Consider the following 20587-nt stretch of genomic DNA (forward strand, 5'->3'; position numbering starts at 1 on the left):
AATAAAATCTCAATACATTAATACCTATAATATAATGAGGAACATAATAGTATATAACTAATAACAATGTATTAATAATTCCTCAAGCAATAACAAATATAGTTTTAAATTTATTAGTACACTGTCTTGTAAAAAAAGAAAATTATAATAGTAACATAATTTAAGAAAATCTCAATACATTAATTCTTATAATATATTGAGGATATCTAATTAATTAAATAGGTATTTGACATCTGTATCAAAAAAATGAATAGTAAACATAGGTACTTTGAGAAACCTTAGAGAAATTTTTCAAGACAATCAGCTATGCGTTGATGAATTATATTTTTTTCTTGAAGAATTTTATTTTTTTCTTGAAGAATTATATTTTTGTCTTTAAGAACTTGCAGTTTGTCCCGATTGTACCTTTTCTTCAACAAGATTTTTTTTTCACCAAGATCAACTAATTTTTCAGTACTTTCATTCCCTTGTATCAATCGTCTGGCTGCACATGATTTTTTTGGTTTAATCGCATGTTTAATTGATTCATTATTACCATTGCTTTCTTCAATCACCTGTGTACAAGAGTCGTTTAAAGGTGTAATTTGTGATGGGAACAATGGAGGACTTGCAATAAAATCTTCATTAACGGGTTTCTCTATGATTAATGGTGTAAGTACTATTGTGCTATCCTCAATGTACTCTTGTGCTTCTGTTACTTCATCATCGATATCAAATGAAAACGATACGTTTGATACCATACATCCTGTGTGACCTTCTATGCTGGTTGAATTTATAAGTTCTAATGTATCATTCTCTAATGTGGTCAATGGGACGATAGGTGTGTTTTTTCCCGTACTCCTTTGTGCAGCTAAGATAGCTGACTTTTTTGTTTTGGTTTTAGTACGGTTATCCTGAAAGGTCTATAAAGTATAAAAATAACAAAAATTAAAGTAATTACTATTTTTAGTTTTTTAATAAGTTAACTGCACTTCAGTGTACAGTAATCCTCGTGTAATTATTATTTACCTAAATATGTAATACAAACATAAATTACTCACTTTGCGCCATTTTTTCCAATCCTTAACTGCACCGGGCATAGCATTTAGTGCGTTCGCGATTTCCTCCCAACGTTTTTGAGCTGTCTTGAAGGTAAATGATGCACTGAATTTGCCAGACAATAGCTGTGGGTCTAATTTTAAAAACCCATTTAATGCGATCATTTGATCGATTGACGCACGACCTTTAACATCCGCCATAGTTGTAGTTAAACACTTTAACTGTTAAACACTAAGTTCGTGTTCAATGTAAGCACAGAACTGTAGCCGTAAGGTAACTGTTATCATCATATTATGTAGTATTATTATCATATGTAAACACTGTTATCATCAACAACAACTTTTATCTCAGTGATAATGAGTAAACCAATAGTGGTTACACGACAACCACATTTTTATTCGACAGCATTTATCGTATGCTACAACTAATTGTCGAGTGGTGTTCAAGAATAAGCATAAACGAATAAGGGAAGGCGTATACGATAATATTATACGACTATTGTCGTATACTACTAATTTTCGCTTGATCTCGAGCGAGTTCAAGAATTGACCCCCTGGCCCGTCAGAGAAATCAACACGAACTGTCGGAGAGTGTCATGACGGACTTTTTTACCTATATCGTATGCGGATGTAATAACATGTACAAAAACATTATTCGTCATACTGGTGCCGTACCCAGGATTTGTTTTCGGGGGGGGGGCTTAAACATACTTAACTTTATAGGAAAATAGGAAATAATTTAAAACATATAATATATACACATAGTTTTTAATGTATTATGCATTCATTATTAAATTGTCACAATTTAAAATCTAAACGCCTTTCCTTTTTAGACGCAAACATATTTAAAATAGCATCTGTGTCAATTTGTATGTCTCTGTGGATATTCATAAGAGCTAATCCGTTTAATCTTGCCTCACCGGTAGAGTTTCTTAAATAGGTCTTGATTCTTTTTAAAGAAGAAAAACTTCTTTCAACCGATGCCGTTGATACAGGCCAAATAGCAAGAAGTTTTAATAAAATATTTATATGTGGGAATAAATCTTCGGGGCATTTTGATAATGTGTCTAATGCATTTTTTGGTAAATTATTTTCTTCATTAGACCATTTTTGCTTCCAAAATTCAAATTCATTTTTTAATAAGTCCATGTGAATGTTTTGGTTATTAGATCTTAAATCTTCTTCATAAAAATCAATAGCTGGCTGTATATCACTAAATGATAAATTACCAATTTTGCTTGGTAATAAAGAAGATAAAGAAATAAAAATATTAGAGTTCATTTTAAAACGTTCATTAAATGATGCTAAAATATCATCTAAATATGGATAATATAATGATTGTCTGTAGTAAGAGACATGGTCATTATTGAGTATGGCATAATTTTCTCGATGTTTTTGAGTCCCGACTACTCTTGGTATGGTTGGTGATGTACCAACTTCTTTTGCGATTTCACAAGCACGATGAAATATAGAAAAAAAAGTTTCTTCCGTCCGTAAATCTTGTAATTTTTGAATTGTCAATTTTATTCTACAGATTCTATTGCAATGGATAAATCAATATTTTCTGTTTGAAGATATTTTGAAATAAAATAAGTTATTCCAAGGACCTTTTCCAAAATACAGATAGTTATAATAAAATTAAAATTACACATAGATTTATGTAATGGAAAAACTGCTTTATCATGTTCTATTGACATAAGTTCTTCCAATGCACTAATTATTTCAATAAAACCTTCAACCAAAATTAAAATTGACTCGTGTCGTTCTACCCATCTAGTCTCGCAAAATTTTTTCAACCCAGAAAAGGATTTAGATTCTAATTTTTTCCGTAGTACAGTTGACCGTTTAGCTGATGCACGAAAACATGCACTTACTTCCTGTACAACACCCAGAGCATTTCTCACTTGTTGCACTTTTGATGCATCGTTAAGACATAAGTTTAAACAATGAGCAAAACAGTGCGTGTATAGTGCTTTTGGAAATTGTTTCATTATAACTGCTTGAACTCCTCTAAATGCAGACCTCATGTTTGCTGCACCGTCATACCCTTGCCCTCGAGCATTTTTTAAATTTAGTCCTAAAGATGTCAAAGTACTTATAATAGTGTTGGCCAATTCAGATCCTACAGTACTATGGACAGGAACAAATTGTAGAAAATCTTCTCTTATTATATATGTATTATCTTTTTCAAAATTTGAACTTTTTTCTAAGTATCGTATACATAATGAAAACAGTTCAACATGGCTTATATCTGTTGTCTCATCAGCTAATATTGTAAAGTATTTTTCCTTTCGTATTTTGTCACAAATGTAATGCTGCATATATTCAGAAATAACAGAAACAATATCATTCTGAACATTAGCACTTATATAAGAAGCATTCTTGTTACAGTTCTGAATGTGATTTAATAATAAGTTATCACCACTTTCAATTCGATAGCGTAATAAGCTTCTAAAGTTACCATCATTTTTTATTGGAGTATTTAGACTAAGTTCACCAAAATCATGTCCACCTCTAAGAGCTAATCCTTGCCTTCCGCATAACTCAATTGTTTTAATTATTGTTTTTAGAACTTCTCTATTATTTTTAATCTCCTTTTCATTTCTTTTATGCATTTGAACAATTACATCATTTTGTTTTTGATCAATTATTTTTGAAAATTCAACAGCTTTTAGTTTAGAAAACTTGTGATACTCATAGTTCTGGTGATTATTGAAGATACTAATAGCATGTTTCCAATTACAAAAAGGTTGAGTGACTAAAGATGTAGGTGGAGAATGCATGCCTTTCCCAGCATATTCACTTTTATAGAACAACACACAATATTTACAAAATGCACCTTTTTCAATGTTTGAAAATGCTAACCAAGACCACCTTTCCAACCATGATAAATTAAACATTCTTGACTGACTTCCAAATGTTTTTGCCTCAAATTTATAAGTGTTGTCAGGTTTCCATAAGTTTTTTAAAACATCAGCTAACTCTAAATCATTCAGTCGCTCTGGTTTATTTTTCTTAATATGAGTGCCAATATCATATTTATAATTATTGGTCACTGGGTTTGATTCCTAAAAATATAAGTTAAAATGAAATAAGCAAGCAACATGCAATATTAATTAGCAGAAGGCCATAGGTTAGGTTTATGTATAAAAAAAAGCTATAAACCTATATTATAATTTTATAATAAATAATTATAAATAATTATATTATAATTAATAGGTATTATAATGTTTGGAAAGATCAAAGAACTTATTTCAGAATTTACTAATGAAATCAATTCTGTTGGATAATTTTATTGTGAATGGGAATGCATACAATTTTCAAAAATGTTCCACACACTGCTAATAGATAAGGTTGTTTGCCCCAAAATTATTATTTTACTGGATTTAAATTGTTATATCCAAAAATATTTAAAATAGCAAATATTATTCATCATGCAATTTTTATTTGTGGAAACCAAAATGCCAAAAAGCAAGTAGCTGGTTAACTATTTTAAAAACAACTAAATAATTTAGGTGAAAAACTAAAAATTAATTGAAAAGAAATTTTAAAGCTAGCAAAGCATTAAAAATAATTTAAATAAGCTACTTCCTAATCTGTGCATTTATATTATTACAAAGCACAAATAATATATTTGATAATAACAGTATTAAACAAACTTTTATACAATACCTGAATTATTATTAATTTATTATTTAATAATAATTTTAGGTTTTCACATGTTTTTAACTAGGTAACTTACATAACATGATTTTAACATATTATGTACTGACTGTTGGTATTAAAAAACAAATTCAACATAAAAAATTATATTATAGGTAGATACATAATACAATTCATTTTAATTCATACCAATTCTGGTTCTGTAACATGTTCATCTATATTTGTTCTGCTCGCTGAGTTAACAGAAATACTGCCTCTATGTCTATCATTAGTTGCCCCTAAATTCGTACTTGGTAAAATGTATGTATTTTAGGTATTGGTCTAATGTGTGATATTTCAGTTATTGGTGATGATTAATTTAATATTCATGAGTTTATAAATATATGTATGAATTTAATATTAAATATACTGTATTACTGTATATTTAAGTACCTAACTCACCTGTTCATTGATGCAAATATTTGCAGAAGTAGTTACATTTGAACTAAAGTATGAATACAATGTTTTGGTTTTTTTTCTCTTAGGTTCATTTTCGTTTTCATTCATTTTATAAACTAATAAAACTGACACACTTCACTAAATATAATATAAAGTAAAAACTAAAAAGCAAAAAGCCACAAATTGATGTTGATAATTAATGATAGTAGGTATATTGGAGTATTGCATTATTTTATGATGGTATCACCACGTATCACCACAGATTATATTATAAAACAATTTGTGATATCACGAATAAGATTATTGTTATCAATATATTATCATGGGGCGCGTATAGCGCGGTAACGCGAGCGGAGTGAGTAAGACGTGGTGATAAGACTACCGCGTCACCACAACCATAATATACTAAAAGGTCGTCAACATTATTACTATGACATGAACGATAATATGATATTGTTCTGTGATATGAACCCATTACGCATAACGCATTACTAAAAAAATATTTTTCCTGAGATTTCGGGGGGGGGCTTAAGCCCAAAAGCCCACCCCCTGGATACGGCACTGCGTCATACTGTGCCCAATAAACTACATTGTTCACTGCCTTACGACTATAGGTAAATTCAATGATACAAAAAAATACATGCAATATATCACATTGTCGTTCCACATTGACTTTTGGATTCGTTAAGATTATAAATATGTTATTATTGATTTTGCCTATTGCATGTGATTCCTNTAGAGTTTATATGATGTACACGTAATTTACAATAAATATTTATAATTATTTTAATTAGTTGAAGTACATGATTATTTAGTGGTTCTTGATCAAGTATATGTAAAGAGAGATTGGTGAAATATTTCTCGATGTTAATATTTTTCATGGCTTCCAATGTTATTTTATTAATAACGTTGTTTTTGTCAATTGCCTGAAAATGTCTGATGGTGCGCTCTGCAATTTTACATATTTGGACAACATCATGACTAGGTTTGATTAGTCCACCGCGATTCTTCCGATCCAAAAGTTTAGATTCTGATGACCCAACTTCTATCTCTAGAGCACATGTATCACATAAAATTGTTTTTTTTATTTTGCGAACAACAAATCCAGCAATATAAGCTACGACATCATTGATAAAATTGCTATGCTGATAAACAGACAATAAATTATCGTTTTCTAAATCATCTGTCCCAGCAACACACAATAAATCTAATAATTCTGACTGTGTATCTTTGACTTTAATGTTGCTACTAGATACTCTAAGTATTGTAGTATCGTCTAATGCCATACAGTTTGCACTGGATGATGATTTTATTTCTGAATGCACAATTATAGATTTGTAAGCTGCTTCAAATTGGGAGACTGTAGGGTTGTTGTTAAATCCACCCTTAGCCCGAATAGCTGAAAATAGCATTTCGATATGGTCCTGACTGAATTTATATGTTAAAATGAAGCTAAGGTATTCTGTATCAATTAGCTCCAATACTAAACTTTTAAGACTAGTTAAACAAATAATTAGTCCTAGAAACCCAGTTTTCCTTTAAGAATTTAATATTGACCGCTGACCACATTTTGGTGATTTTTCATTGCATTGAATCCCAGCTATGTAATCAATTGATTCTTCAATATAATGAAAAATTTCAGTTTTTGTCCTTTTATTAATTGATTTATTATATGTACCCTTGCTCAAAAAGTTTCTAGTGTTGAGTATATCAAAAATGTTATTAATACGTAGACAGAATTCAATTGTTGCATCAGCACCTTGAAAATTTTCTAGTTTTAAATCGTTCATACAAAATAAAATTGCATTAGCTACACTGGTACTAAATGTTTGCACAGCGAGTCTAACTTTCATTTTTTCTCTAAAATAATAAATATGGCGATTTCTCAATTTTGTAGCACAATGTAGTCCACTTTCGTTCTGAAGATTAACAAGGTTTTTAAAGTAACTCCATTTAATAGTTTCTCCGTTCGTGGTATACAATATCTTCCAGTCTCCAAGGCAATTTCTTAAGAGTTTAACCATATGACATGGATCGAGTATTATGTGAATTTTATCATTTGTATTTGGATGTAAAAAATATGGTTTTAACTCCGAGTATTGCAAATTTGCTCCTAATTCAGACGCCATTGAAAGATTATTGGCAGCACCATCAAAAGTCAATGTTTTTATAATAATCCCCGTAGTGTCAAGTTCTTGAAGACAATTAAGTATAATATTAGCTTTTTCCTCAGCACTAATTCCATTTATAAGGTAATAGGCGATTGGTACCTTCCAGCTAGTGTTCATGCCAACGACCATTATGACAAAAGCATCTTTTGCATAAGGTAAGTTATCCATTTCTTCTGTTTTACCACCTAACCCAAAATCAATATACCCCTGATGTCGAGTGCCAGTCCAGTGTACATGTTGTTTGATACTCATTTCATCCATTACTAAACAACCATATAATTGTTTACCGTTTACTTTCATCTCTTTCACTTTTAATGAAATTGCTTGAAAAGATTCTTTGGTCATACCAGGCAAACCATCTAATTTTGAATACCATTTCCTAATAGTACTCACATCTGGAAGAGCTTTACTGAATATTGTTCGAACATAGCTGTATGCAGAAGGCGAATAAAAATGTAGAGTCATTGCAAATTTTCTAAGGATTGGACAGATAGATTTCCCAGTTGATATCTGTAATTGCCTCATAAGTAGTTGTTTTTCCTCTTCAGTGCCAATATTCTGTATAATTAATGCGCAATTAAACATAATTTTAATTTATATTAAAAACTATACTAGCATAATTAACATGCATAGCAATGCATAGCAATGCATAGTTATTTAAAATTTATATATTTAAAGATGTAATACATAATAAATATTATAGATCAATAATTAATGCGCAATTAAACATAATTTTAATTCATATGAAAAACTATACTAAGAAGCCAGCATCAACTACACAACAGACATATATGTCAGTGAAACAGACTTACAATAAAAAATTGTCCATATAATGTATATTACACTATAGTAGTAGTACTAGAGTGTATTTTTTTCTGTAAAATAATTTTTTTCTTATGAATTTTTCACTTTTATTTATTTTTTTAGTAAATTATTAATTACCTTTAAAATATGAGAATAACTAGCATTTAGTTGACATTCTTTTTTAAGTTCATCAACCAATGTATTCAAACTACTGATTTTTGATTCCAATCTTCGATTTTTTTGTTCAAGAAGTCTTATTTTCTGATTTTTTTCATCTAACATTTTAGTATGAGTGTTCCAAAATAGTTTCCTTCTTCTTGGGGTTTCCAAGTCTTCTTCCGAGAAATCTCCAATGTAACGATAACACTTACGTTTACTAAAATTATAATAAAATTGATAATAAAACAATAATTTATAGTTGTATTTCTTACAATTAAATTACTTGTTATGAGTTTCATTTTTGTCTGCATTTATTACCGTTTTCTCAACTAAAGTACTATCACAGACATCATTTGACATGCCTGATATAACTAAAGTATCATTTGTATCTAAGTATTGCTCATTTGAGGTACATGGTCTAGATTGATCACATACATATTCATTTGAAGAACTATGGAAATCTATTACACAGAATAAAAAATGATACATCAATACATATGTAATAAAACAAAATAAATAGATTTATTTATATAGATAACCTACAGGTTACTATATATATATTACCTGACAATAACGAACGACGAACACCCATCATTTTTGTTGGTATAACATCTGGTTTCAGACGCCTTAGTTGGTCAGTGTTATTGAAATCACTATCATCAAAATGTTTACTACAAATTCTTGTATGAATAGTTAGTGTAAATATATAGTTAAAATTAAGGTTGAAAATCCATTTGTCTCGAAGTATAGTATCTTTTGGAAAGCTATATGAAGAGTATAAGTAAGATATATAATAATTTACACAAAAATAATATATCATTATTTTTAATAATACTAATTTAATTTTTCATGTACATAATATTTAAATGATTCAGTGTTTATAGGTGTACACGGCTATGGTTAGGTATGCATTTAATGTGTAACAAAATAGAAATATATTATTTGAATAAATACCTGTGTAATGTAATATCGTTGTCACTCGATCTTTGCGATTTGCAAACACAACATTTTTGTACCATTTTTAATTTGTGCAAAATAAAAAAAATATAACTAAAACTTCAAAATTCGTATAAGTATTCGTATACTGTATAGTTGTATTCTCATAGTCATGAGAATTCAGCCATAAACCATAAGGCATAAACATAATATTGTCTTATCTATCGACTATCTGTGTTATCTATGTTATAATGTCTTTGATAAAACCGCAGTTTTATAACGTTTATGTTCGCTTCACATATTACGTATCATTCCTGGTCTATTCTATTATACGTCTATGAACGCGAGCGGAGTGAGTAAGACGTGGTGATAAGACTACCGCGTCACCACAACCATAATATACTAAAAGGTCGTCAACATTATTACTATGACATGAACGATAATATGATATTGTTCTGTGATATGAACCCATTACGCATAACGCATTACTAAAAAAATATTTTTCCTGAGATTTCGGGGGGGGCTTAAGCCCAAAAGCCCACCCCCTGGATACGGCACTGGTATGAGGCTTGTTTAGATACAAAAAAAATTGGGGTAGTTTCCCTCTAGTAGAACTGTTGAGGGTTGAAAACGACTTACACCACTATGCATTTCAACAATTATAATATTTCATGACTAATATTGATACTTAATCAATGACTTACCACTTAAATTATACTATTATAGTTTAATAATCATAATATTATTTTAATTAATGACGACTTGAGAATATTTAATGATAAAAAAAAAGAAAAAACTTCATGTTAAACATATTTTATTTTTTATACCGTAAAAAGAAAAATGCAAATATTACAAAATAATTTTTTCTTATTTTTATTTTAATTTTATTAATCTTCGGGTTCAGGTTCAATGTATGGTAAAGGGCCAATGTCTTCATCGTTTGAGTTGCTTACAGAAAGATTTTGAAAAAAATCATGGTAAATTGGTGGAATGTAGGGAAGGAGATCAAACATATCTTTTTTTTTTGCATGAGTAACTGGCCTAGGTCGTTGGTACAGATTGGGTGTAGAAACAAGTCCAAGAGAAGGTGGTCTTCCTACTTTAGAAGGCTTCAAGTTAAGAGCTGAGAAGGCAAAATCTTCTTGAAGTGTCTCTTTGTAATACAGAGTATATGCCTCTTCTTTAACTACCCTTATCCACTGCATTTTTAACCACGAAACTGGTTGATTATCTGTATTTTTTTTTCTTTTCGTAATCGTATTTTGTAAGTTTTTAGTTGATTTGAAATCCTGTTGATACATTTTTGAAACGTGAAATGGTTTGATCCTTCTACATTTTGATATTATTTTATACCAATCGTCAGGTATGTAAATGTGTTTATTTTTTGCGTAAATTTCAATTGAACCAAAATCTGAATCGTTTGGTAAAAACGAATGTCCACTTACCATATACTTATGGTCGATGATGTTTATATTATTTGAATCACTCGCGACCAACTTCAAGAGCATTAATGCAAAATTCATGTTTCGATTTTGACCAGTACACGTATCACTATACAGTACGACATGTCTTAACGTTAAAGCCCTTGTACTTAAGTGACGTATGACACAGGATGCAATCTCTTGCGAGCCACGAGAAGCTGTAGTCTCATCCCAAACGTACATGAACCCAATTCCGCTGCTCATTTCATGACACCCAAGGTTGTAAACATACATGTTCCTTTTATAATACGCCACAGAAGTCGTAAGTATAGGAAACGGTAATGCCTTCTCCAAATCAAATGTCATCACGTAATAAGTCTCATCTTGTTTAGATTTTTCCGTGTCATTTCTTAGGGAATTTCGTGCAGCCTCAGCTTTTCGAAGATGTAACTCATGTTGTACTGTCAGCTGCGATTTTTCTTCCTCATTGCCTTGTAAGGCAGATATTTTTAATTTAAAGCAATCACACTTAGCACAGGTATCAGACGAAGGGGAATGAAAATGTAAATTGAAGTTGTTATTAAAAGTCCTTCGATATATGGGTTCATTAACAGGAGTCACGTCAATTTCCTGACAGTGTTCTGTGTACAATCTGTACATGAGACGAATATTTAAGTGAGAGGAAAGATATTTTCTGTTTGGGTTTTGTGATCTTGTGTAATGTGACTCGTAAGAAGGAAAAGAAGAAATATGATCTCGCACTATGCTCATTCTTTCTTCTTCTATTTTATTCCCCGGTACGTGATGCCCCCTATTGTCGGACCCAGGTTGTTCTCCCGTTGCAACTTTTTTTAGAGCTCTCGTTAATCGCCCGTCAGAAATTTGTAAAGTTTTCAAAAAATAAGATTTACAAACTCTTACGCTATTGCCTTCAACTTGAAAACGATAATGGTTGCTTGTAGATTTTTTTTTCCTAGACGAATCTCTAGGGCGTCTTGTAACCGGGGTGGTTTGGGAAACTAATCCACAAACGAAAATGTTTTGGGAAGAAAATGATTCTAAATTCCAAAACGTCTCAAACAGCCGTTTTCTTGATGCCTCGGGTATTTTTTCAAAGCATTTTTTATTACATTTACAGTCAATATTCTCAAACTTCTTTCCATCTACTTTTTTATTTTTGGATGTCGTATATGATTTACCTGCATTACGGCACCTTTTACGATTTTCCGCTTTACTGCCATACTTCTGACGTTTTCTCGAACGACGTCCAACATCAGTTTCAGGTCCATCGTGGCTATCTGCAAAAATGTCGTTTTACTACATTTTTACTACTTAATAATTTTGTACAGAGCTACTAAACGTTATATTTAACGTTAAAACGGAAAAAAAAAATAAACGAACCAAATCAAAAAATAATTATAATAATTAATGATTGAAAATATTATCAATAAAATGTATACGTAATGTAAAAGTAAAAAGTTGCAAATAACGTTATTTAAAATAAACTAATAATAGGTACTCTAATAAACTGCAATGCAATCATTTTAAATTTTTATAGAAATATATTATAATAAATCAGGTATACTTCAATACTTGAATAGACAAATTAATGACAAAATATAATAAAGCCGAAATTATATTATTAATTTTAATATTGGCAACATCTATTCTCTTTATTTATTAAAACTATTAAAAAACTATACTGTACACAATGAATTATGAATTAAAAATATTTAGGTGACTTACCTGAATTTTCTGAAAACAGCTCGCCATTGTCAGGAACATAATCGTCACTACTGTCACCATCAAAATCTACTGAATCACTAAGTTCAGAATTGTCAGAATTTGCCATCACAATAATTATATCACAATATTATATAAAACCGTGAAACTTAAACTTTTAAACTTTACATTTAATAACACTAACAAGCGGAAAAAGACAGTATCTAATCATAACTACGTACAAATAATTTAATTGATTATATTAATCTATATAAAACAATGATAAGGAAACATTTACTGTCATAGTGGTGTAAGTCAACTTACACCACTTTAACTGTTAATGAAACCGTTGATATATTTCTGGTTCAAATTGTAGTGCCATCTAGTGGTAGAGATTATGAGCTACGACTTACTTCACTTTGCCATTCAATAAATTGATATTTGAAAATATGCCTACAATACATAACTCAATTTTTACGAAAATGTGACTTACACCACTATGGCTTTAACCCACTCATATATATATTGGTAGAGACAGTGGCGGCGCGAACTTTTTCGACAGTGAGGCAAGAAAATGTTAGTTGCAGCACACACGACCCACCTTTTTATTTTGCACAGAGCCGTGGGGGGCTACGCCCCCCACACCCCCTATTATAATTCTATATCAAATTAGCCTTTCTAAAAATTCATGTTGCGGGTACTACAATAAAAATAACTTATAAATTATATAAATACTGCTTTATTAATAAATCATATTATAGTACTTTCAATTAAAACAATTATCCAAACATTAATTCTTTTCTCAATACACTTGATGACAGTCCAAATTTGTTTATAACTTCATTGATATCAATGGGTATGTCTCTTTCATACGAGATCAACATTAAACTCTCTAACCTTTATTGTGACATTGTCGACCTAAGTCTAGTTTTGATCAATTTAACCTAAATGGAACAAAGTTAGAATTTAAACATAATCAGTTTACAGAAAAAATGTTAATACAATTATTATACCTTTGAAAAGCTTCTTTCTGCTGAGGCTGATGAGGCTGGAATTGTACATAATGCTTTATAAGCACAATACAAATTCGGAAAGGCACTCATAATGTCAAAACTTGAGAGAACATTTAATATAGTTCCTAGTGTTATGTTCTGTTTTGGTTTGCTCGTAATATTTTGATGTTCATCTTCCGATGAATCCTCTTCAGAGTTCATATCAAGTGATTCATTAGATTGATTATCTGGGAATTTCATTCCAATAATCAATTCTTTTAAGCTTTTGCTGAATAATAAATATTCAGTTTTAAGTTGGTATGGATTAATATCAGTTATCCATGTAGCCAAATCTAAAAAACATTTATCTGGAAGATCCATTTCCGATTTATATTTAGCTTCCATTAACCGCTCTGGGGATAGTAACGCAAGATCTTTCAGTATGTCTCTAGCATTACTAAATCTATTGTCTATAGATGAAATTATTTGGTCCAAACATTTATAATATGTGTTCACTCTAAACCTATAATAAAAGTTACATATTCAAGAATTTAATGATAGAATTATTTTAATGATAAATAATTTACCAACCTGTCTGATGCTGAGGAACTAATTTCATCTTGTACATTTTCTCCAGGCATTTTTTTAGTTTTCCTCGTTCGGACTTTTTTAAAATCATTTTCACAGAGATTCTGTTCATTAGTAAATTGTTTAGTATTTTGTACAAGTTCTTGGAAATATTTGTCAGAACGCAATTCTAATAATCTTTTTTTAGTTTCATCTACCAATTTAATGGCTTGAATAAAATCAATGCTTTTTGATTGCAGATAACACGAAGTTGGTGTAGTTATTGTGAATATACTTTTCATTAGCTTAAGAACCAATACAAAATGAAACGAAGAAATTATTAGTAGAAACGATTTTGCATTTGAAGCAGTTAATCTGTCTGTGGATTCTGATAGCAATTCTAAAGTATTTTTTAAAGCTTCATACTTATCATGTATTACTGTAATAACACGATCATGGGACGTCCACCGTGTATCTGAAAATTTTTTGATTTTTCGAATTCTATCATTAGCTTTAGATCCAATGTTTAATTTTTTTTGGCATTCATAAAATGTAGCAGTTCTTTTCCTTGCTCTCATAAATGTTACAATTCCATGCAAGTCCCCAAAAAATATTTTGGTATCAGTTGTAGAATCCAATGTATCGACGATAACTAGGTTAAGCAAGTGTGCGAAACACCACACATAAATTGCTTTGGGGTTTTCATTCTGAATATATGTGCGTAGTCCTGAGTATTCTCCTTGCATAGCTGCAGCACCATCGTACGATTGAGCGCATAATTTGGTTTTCCAATCAATCTGATACATTTCTGTTATAGTACAAAAAGTATTATACAGCCCTATTCCTGTAGCATCTGACGCTGTAACTAAACTTAATAAACGTTCTTCGATGCTTCCTTCATGAACATATCGAACAACAAAAGAAAATTGTTCCAGACTTGCCACATCAGTCGTTGTGTCAATGATAACAGAGAATAATCCAGCTGCTTTGAGTTGTTTTACAATTACGGATCTAATAATTTCTGCAATAATTAACAATAACTTATTTTGACTTTCATGAGACATGAAGGTAAGTCTATTATGGTTGCTTGAATTTATTTTTTCTAAATGGTACTGAAGTGTTGAGTTATGATGACTCATCAGCTTAATTAATTCCAAGAAATTACCACGATTATCACTTAAAACATTTTCACTGTGGCCTCGTAATGCAATGTTTTGCCTAGCAGCGAAAATAATTACTTCAATGATAACTCTCAACACTTCTCTATTTTCCGCGATATGTCGATTATTAGAAAGACGCAGGTTTAAGTCTACTCTATTATTTTTTGAGAAAAGTCCACGACTTATTTCAGACTGTAAGTGTTCAATAGTTTGTTCATGAGTCTCTAAATTACGTTTTAAATTTTGCCAGCTATTTGTTCCTTTTTGTGCCAAAACAGCCTTTTTTGCTTTAGGTAATCCAAATAATTTACAAGATACACAATATACCTTATTTTGGGAAGGTGAATATGATAACAAATTTCGACGCACTTGAACATTTTGTATAGTTTTGTGATAATAAGTTTCGTGAAAACTTCTTGATACACCATTTGGATCCTTGCTTTTAGGAAAAATACTTGATGGTAGTTCCAATGGAGAAGGCTGACATGGTCCATATTGTATGAAATATGTCAACAGTTCACTTGACATTTCTTCAGGAAAATTTCCAGGATCGTTTGGATATAATTTAAAATCTAAAATGTGATTAAATTTTAAAATTATATTATAATTTAAATTTTTGGTTAGTATTACAATAAAAATTAATTATTAAAAGTACTGCTATACAAAATAACAAAATATTAAGAATATTCACCATGCATTCCAATTAAGATATCAACCGAGCGGGTATCATTTGATGTTGATAGATTATCAAAAACTAAAAAATAATAATTATTAGTATTTTGACAAAAAAAAAAATAGAAACATGAATATTTATGATTTACCATTCTCTTCAAAGTTTTCTTGAAGTGTTTGAACACTATCAGAGTTTTCCATTATTGATGTTGATGGATTATTAGAAACTAAAAAATAAGAAGTAATAATTATTTAGACAAAAAAAAATCATAAATATTAAATTTATCATATACCATTTTCTTCAATGTTTACCTGATGCTCTTGAACATTATCAGTGTTTTCAATTATTGATGTTGATGGATTATCAAAAACTAAAAAATAATAATTATTAGTATTTTGACAAAAAAAAAATAGAAACATGAATATTTATGATTTACCATTCTCTTCAAAGTTTTCTTGAAGTGTTTGAACCAGGGACTGGAACCTTTTGAATTTATCGGTATCGGTTCCGGTACCGGTTCTCCAAAAATAAAATAACGGTTCCGGTTCGGTTCTGGTTCTTTGATGAAAAAAAATAAAGGTACCGGTTCCAAATAATTTCGGTTCCGGTTCCAGCTAAATTTTAGTAGGAACATTAAATAAATATTATTATTATTAATTTGTATTTACAGATAATAGGTACCTATGTATGTAATTTTCTTACAAAAATATGGAAAAAGTAATATTGACCTAAAGTTTTTGTGATAAGTGGACATCTGAGAACTCTAAAAAATGTTATACCTACATGTTGCTTAATAAAAATAACTGACCAAATTTTTAACATGTTTTATGAATGCAAATATCAGACAGTGGTCCAATATAGACCACTCTCCCAATGCTTGCATTCTTTGTTGTAATGCTTCGTAGTAATTATGCTAAAAATGAACAATTAGCAGGTACATATATTGTAACATTTGTGACTGTAATAATTGTAGAAAGTATTTAATAAAACTTACAAAATATTAAAATAATAAAAACAGAAATAACTGTAAATAAATTCTGTAGTTGAAAAAAAAAAAAATAATTAAGTAATCATATTTGTTAATAACATTTGTTTTTTTTTACGTTTCATTGTTGGGCTGGAATTATCATGACTTTGATTAACATTTTGTTCAATAATTGGATTTCCTCTCATGAATCTGCAAAAATATATATAATATAAATATTTATTTGTATGTATTAACAATTTTTATATATTCATACTTTACGGTCTCTTTTTTTTCAAATAGCCTATTGGTCCTTACAAGTAATTGGTCTTCCAAATTACTTGAACTAATGTTAGTTCTGTAAGGTGACAAAATGAATTTCAGACCAGAAAATAGTCTTTCCACACTGACCTGCGTCCCGGGCACGGAAAGAACAACTTGAGCTAATTCATGTAGCTCAGGGTGAATTGTTTCCATAGATTTCCAAAATTTTAAAATTTTAGTTTTGTTTCCGATTCTGTTTTGATCGATATGGTAAGATTTTAAAAGAGTTTCTATTCGTGTTGAAATAGTAGATTTCTGAGAGTTACTCAAATTATTTTGATCAGATGATTCATTTGAAAAGTTAGATTTTAAAAATTCTTCAATTTCATCACCAGATTTTGAATTAGACGATATTTCAGATTCAGACAAATTATCAACATTCTTGTCATCCATTGTTAATTCTTCATGTTCTTTTTCTAACATTTTCATATGGATCCATATGTTGATTAAATGGTTTATTGCTGCCATGGACTGTTCTTCAGTTAAAGTTATTTTATAACGTGGGTCCATAAATATTGCAGAAATAAATGCATTATTATTCATTATGTGTATTTCTCTAATATTCATACTACTTATAAACTTTTGGGCGTAAGAATTTGCCATTTTTTGAATTTGGATTTTGCAAGTTATCCATGCACCATAGAAATCACTTAGTGTTAGTTGTTCGCTTTGTAATTTTTTTGTGCAAATTTTAGCTGGTAAAAGTACTTCAGAAATTGTTTCTATTTGCTTCCATTCAAAGTTACTTAAAGAATATTTTTTTAATTTTAAGTCATTTCCTGACATGTTTTGTATAAAACTTTTAAGACTAATTGTTCTATCCAGCATATCAAATGTTGAATGCCAACGTGTATTGCAATCAAGAATTGGCATTTTTAATCTTTCTTTTTTTAATATATATATGTAAGTTTGATTTCTCAACTTGCGAACCAAAGCTCTTACTTTATTTAATATATTTGTAATGTTCGAATCTTTTAAAGTATCAAAAACAGCCAACTGGAGTGTATGAGCAACACATCGCATACCTTTAAAAAAATATATATATATATTAAGAAGTTACAATGAAAATAAATTATTTTTCGGCAAAAATGTATATGAGTATTTTAAAAATGTAAATTTAGTTTATAGTATTATACTTTATAAAAACTGAACAAACTAAAAATTAATATATTTAAAATATAAATATTAATATGACATTTTGAAACATAGAATTTACAATTTTTTCTTTTTTTATTATAACTAACTCACCAGTGAATATTGTGCTATCTCCAAGGTGCAATGTTTCTATTTCCATATCAAAAATTAGTTTCTCGCTTATATTATTGTCTTTTTCAATGTCTTCTTCGTCTGCAGCACTAAGTATACAATTTATTTCATCATCATCAATTATAGATTTATCAATCTCCAAACTAAAAAATAAAAATATATAATAACAATAGTACCTAGTTAGTAAAATATTTAATTTTCAATTTGTATTTAAAAGATTATACTCTACATTTATTAAATAAACGTGCATTTTATTTAATAATATTAACCTATTTGTTTCACTGTCAGTACTGGAATCACTGTTATGATCATCTAATGAAATATCTGGACCTAAGATTTCACCAGAATCTATTTGGTTTTCAGGTTCACAATCTTTTTCAGACTCTAGCAATATTTCAATTTCATTTTCAATTAATTTTACAGCTTTTACTATATTTGCTCCATTATCGGTGGTAATTGTATACAGCTGATTTGGTTTAACTTTGAATTTGTTTAATGTCTTAAGAATAATTTCTTTTAAATATACTCCTGAAAAAAAATATTATAAATGTATAAAGTGTACTTAAATTGTATAAAAACACTCATAATCATATTTATTTAGTTTGTTACCTGTATGAGACTCTGTTAGTTCAACAAGACCAATTGTTCTTAATTGAATACATTCATTAGCTATGTATTGAATATTTAATCCCAAAAAACTTCTATTTAACCTAGTAACTGCATCAATTTTCAATGATATCAATTTGTTCTGTATTTCATTTGAAATCTGTTTTTTAAGTACTATAGATTCTTCATGAACATGCCTCCTAGTAATATTAAAATCTAATGTTAGTCACATTTTGTTCAAAATAATTGTTACAGAACTGAGTATATGAAATAGATATTATGTAATAAATCTTGTTTTCTCTGCAATTGGAGTTAAAAACAAATCCCAATTTTAAAATTATTGTTTAACAACAAAAAAACTCTAAATATGTCTTAGAAGCACGATTTATATAAATAAATATGAATAAATTAATTAGCATCTGCTACCTAGTTCTAGCTTTATAGAAAACATTTTCAATGTTCGGTAAGATGTTATAAATTAAATTCGGTATGTAGGTAAAAGTATGATATTAATATATTATTATGGTTACCTACAAGATTAGCTCAATATACCTAATGTACACAATAATTACATTTAGAAAAATAGTTATAATAATATATTCTACTTACATATCTATATTTATTGAGCAACGACCTATCTATATAATATTATATATGTACCTATTAAAATTAATAAAGATAAATAATATTGTATATAGGCACCTATATATTATGTTTATATTTAACATAGGTGTGCGCAGAATTTAATCATGGGGTTGGCAGAGTAATTTTAGTAGGAGTAACATACTCGGCTTAATATATATACCTAAACTATTAAAAAAATATTGTTTAAAATATTATATGTTTTACTGTTGAATGTTATACATTTCATCTGCAATTAGTATATATTTTATCTATGTAGAATTTTGTGTAGGGTGTGTACTGTGTAGTACACCTAAGACCAATGATAATAATGTGTAATGTTATAAATACATATATAATATTATATACAAAGTTAGGTAATTAATATTTAATATAATAGTTAGGTAGGTAGGTATTTCAAATTGTAATAAAATGAATCATGCATCAACATTTTAAACTGCTTATAATATTATATAAAGGAATTTTTTTTTTTTTACCTGATAGAAGTTGAATTCAGAACTATTTTGTTTTTAAATCCACTTAACATTGGATTAAGTATTTTCTTAAAACCACTATCGTTCAGAATACTATAAGGACGCCCATTCACCGTAACAAGTTCCACACATGCATCAATTACTTTTTTTGGCGTAATGTTTACTTTAACTTCATAGCTTGACCTAAGTAGTGTATCTATTTTCACTTGAGATTTATTTGAATTATGAGTAATTTGACTTTGAGTATCTATAAATTCATCATATAATTCCTCGTGTTGCTTCAAATGTTTTTTTAAATTTGAGGCATGATTACCCTAAAATATTTGTAAACATATAGTATATATAGATATATATAGTACTATATACATATAGTACTCAAGCTAGTGTAGTACTCTCGTACTACACTTGTACACTTAATTATTTAATGACGTGCTTTGACGTCTCGTTGTTGATATTAGATCGAGTCACAAAAAAGAAGGTATGTTGAAATAAGTAATAAAATCAATATTATATTATAAGTTAAAACAGTATGTTGTATTAAAGTAAATTAAAAATAATAACAAAGTAAT

The 20587-nt window shown here is 29.2% G+C and overlaps 2 protein-coding genes across 2 annotated transcripts; both read right to left on the bottom strand.

The window, feature by feature from the left end:
* Nucleotides 1–17: 17 nt before the first annotated feature.
* Nucleotides 18–1210, bottom strand: LOC111026509. Its single transcript, XM_022304606.1, has 3 exons — nucleotides 1041–1210; nucleotides 406–902; nucleotides 18–24 (listed from the first exon to the last, which is right to left on the bottom strand). The coding sequence occupies exons 1-3, from the start codon at nucleotides 1200–1202 to the stop codon at nucleotides 18–20; spliced, it is 666 nt and encodes a 221-aa protein (XP_022160298.1). The 5' UTR covers nucleotides 1203–1210.
* A 610-nt stretch (nucleotides 1211–1820) lies between these two features.
* LOC111026510 (52 kDa repressor of the inhibitor of the protein kinase-like) lies at nucleotides 1821–2334 on the bottom strand. The gene has a single exon (XM_022304607.1). The coding sequence runs from the start codon at nucleotides 2316–2318 to the stop codon at nucleotides 1836–1838; it is 483 nt and encodes a 160-aa protein (XP_022160299.1). The 5' UTR covers nucleotides 2319–2334; the 3' UTR covers nucleotides 1821–1835.
* Nucleotides 2335–20587: the final 18253 nt, after the last annotated feature.

The sequence above is a fragment of the Myzus persicae genome, unplaced genomic scaffold, assembly GCF_001856785.1.
Source record: "Myzus persicae strain clone G006 unplaced genomic scaffold, MPER_G0061.0, whole genome shotgun sequence".
Lineage (NCBI taxonomy): Eukaryota > Metazoa > Arthropoda > Insecta > Hemiptera > Aphididae > Myzus > Myzus persicae.

Coding starts and splice junctions, on each gene's coding strand:
- LOC111026509 (XM_022304606.1), bottom strand. CDS start 1,202: ATGATCGCATTAAATGGGTTTTTAAAATTAGACCCACAGCTATTGTCT. Junction 903..1,040: donor ATTGGAAAAAATGGCGCAAA/GTGAGTAATTTA, acceptor TATACTTTATAG/ACCTTTCAGGATAACCGTAC.
- LOC111026510 (XM_022304607.1), bottom strand. CDS start 2,318: ATGAACTCTAATATTTTTATTTCTTTATCTTCTTTATTACCAAGCAAA.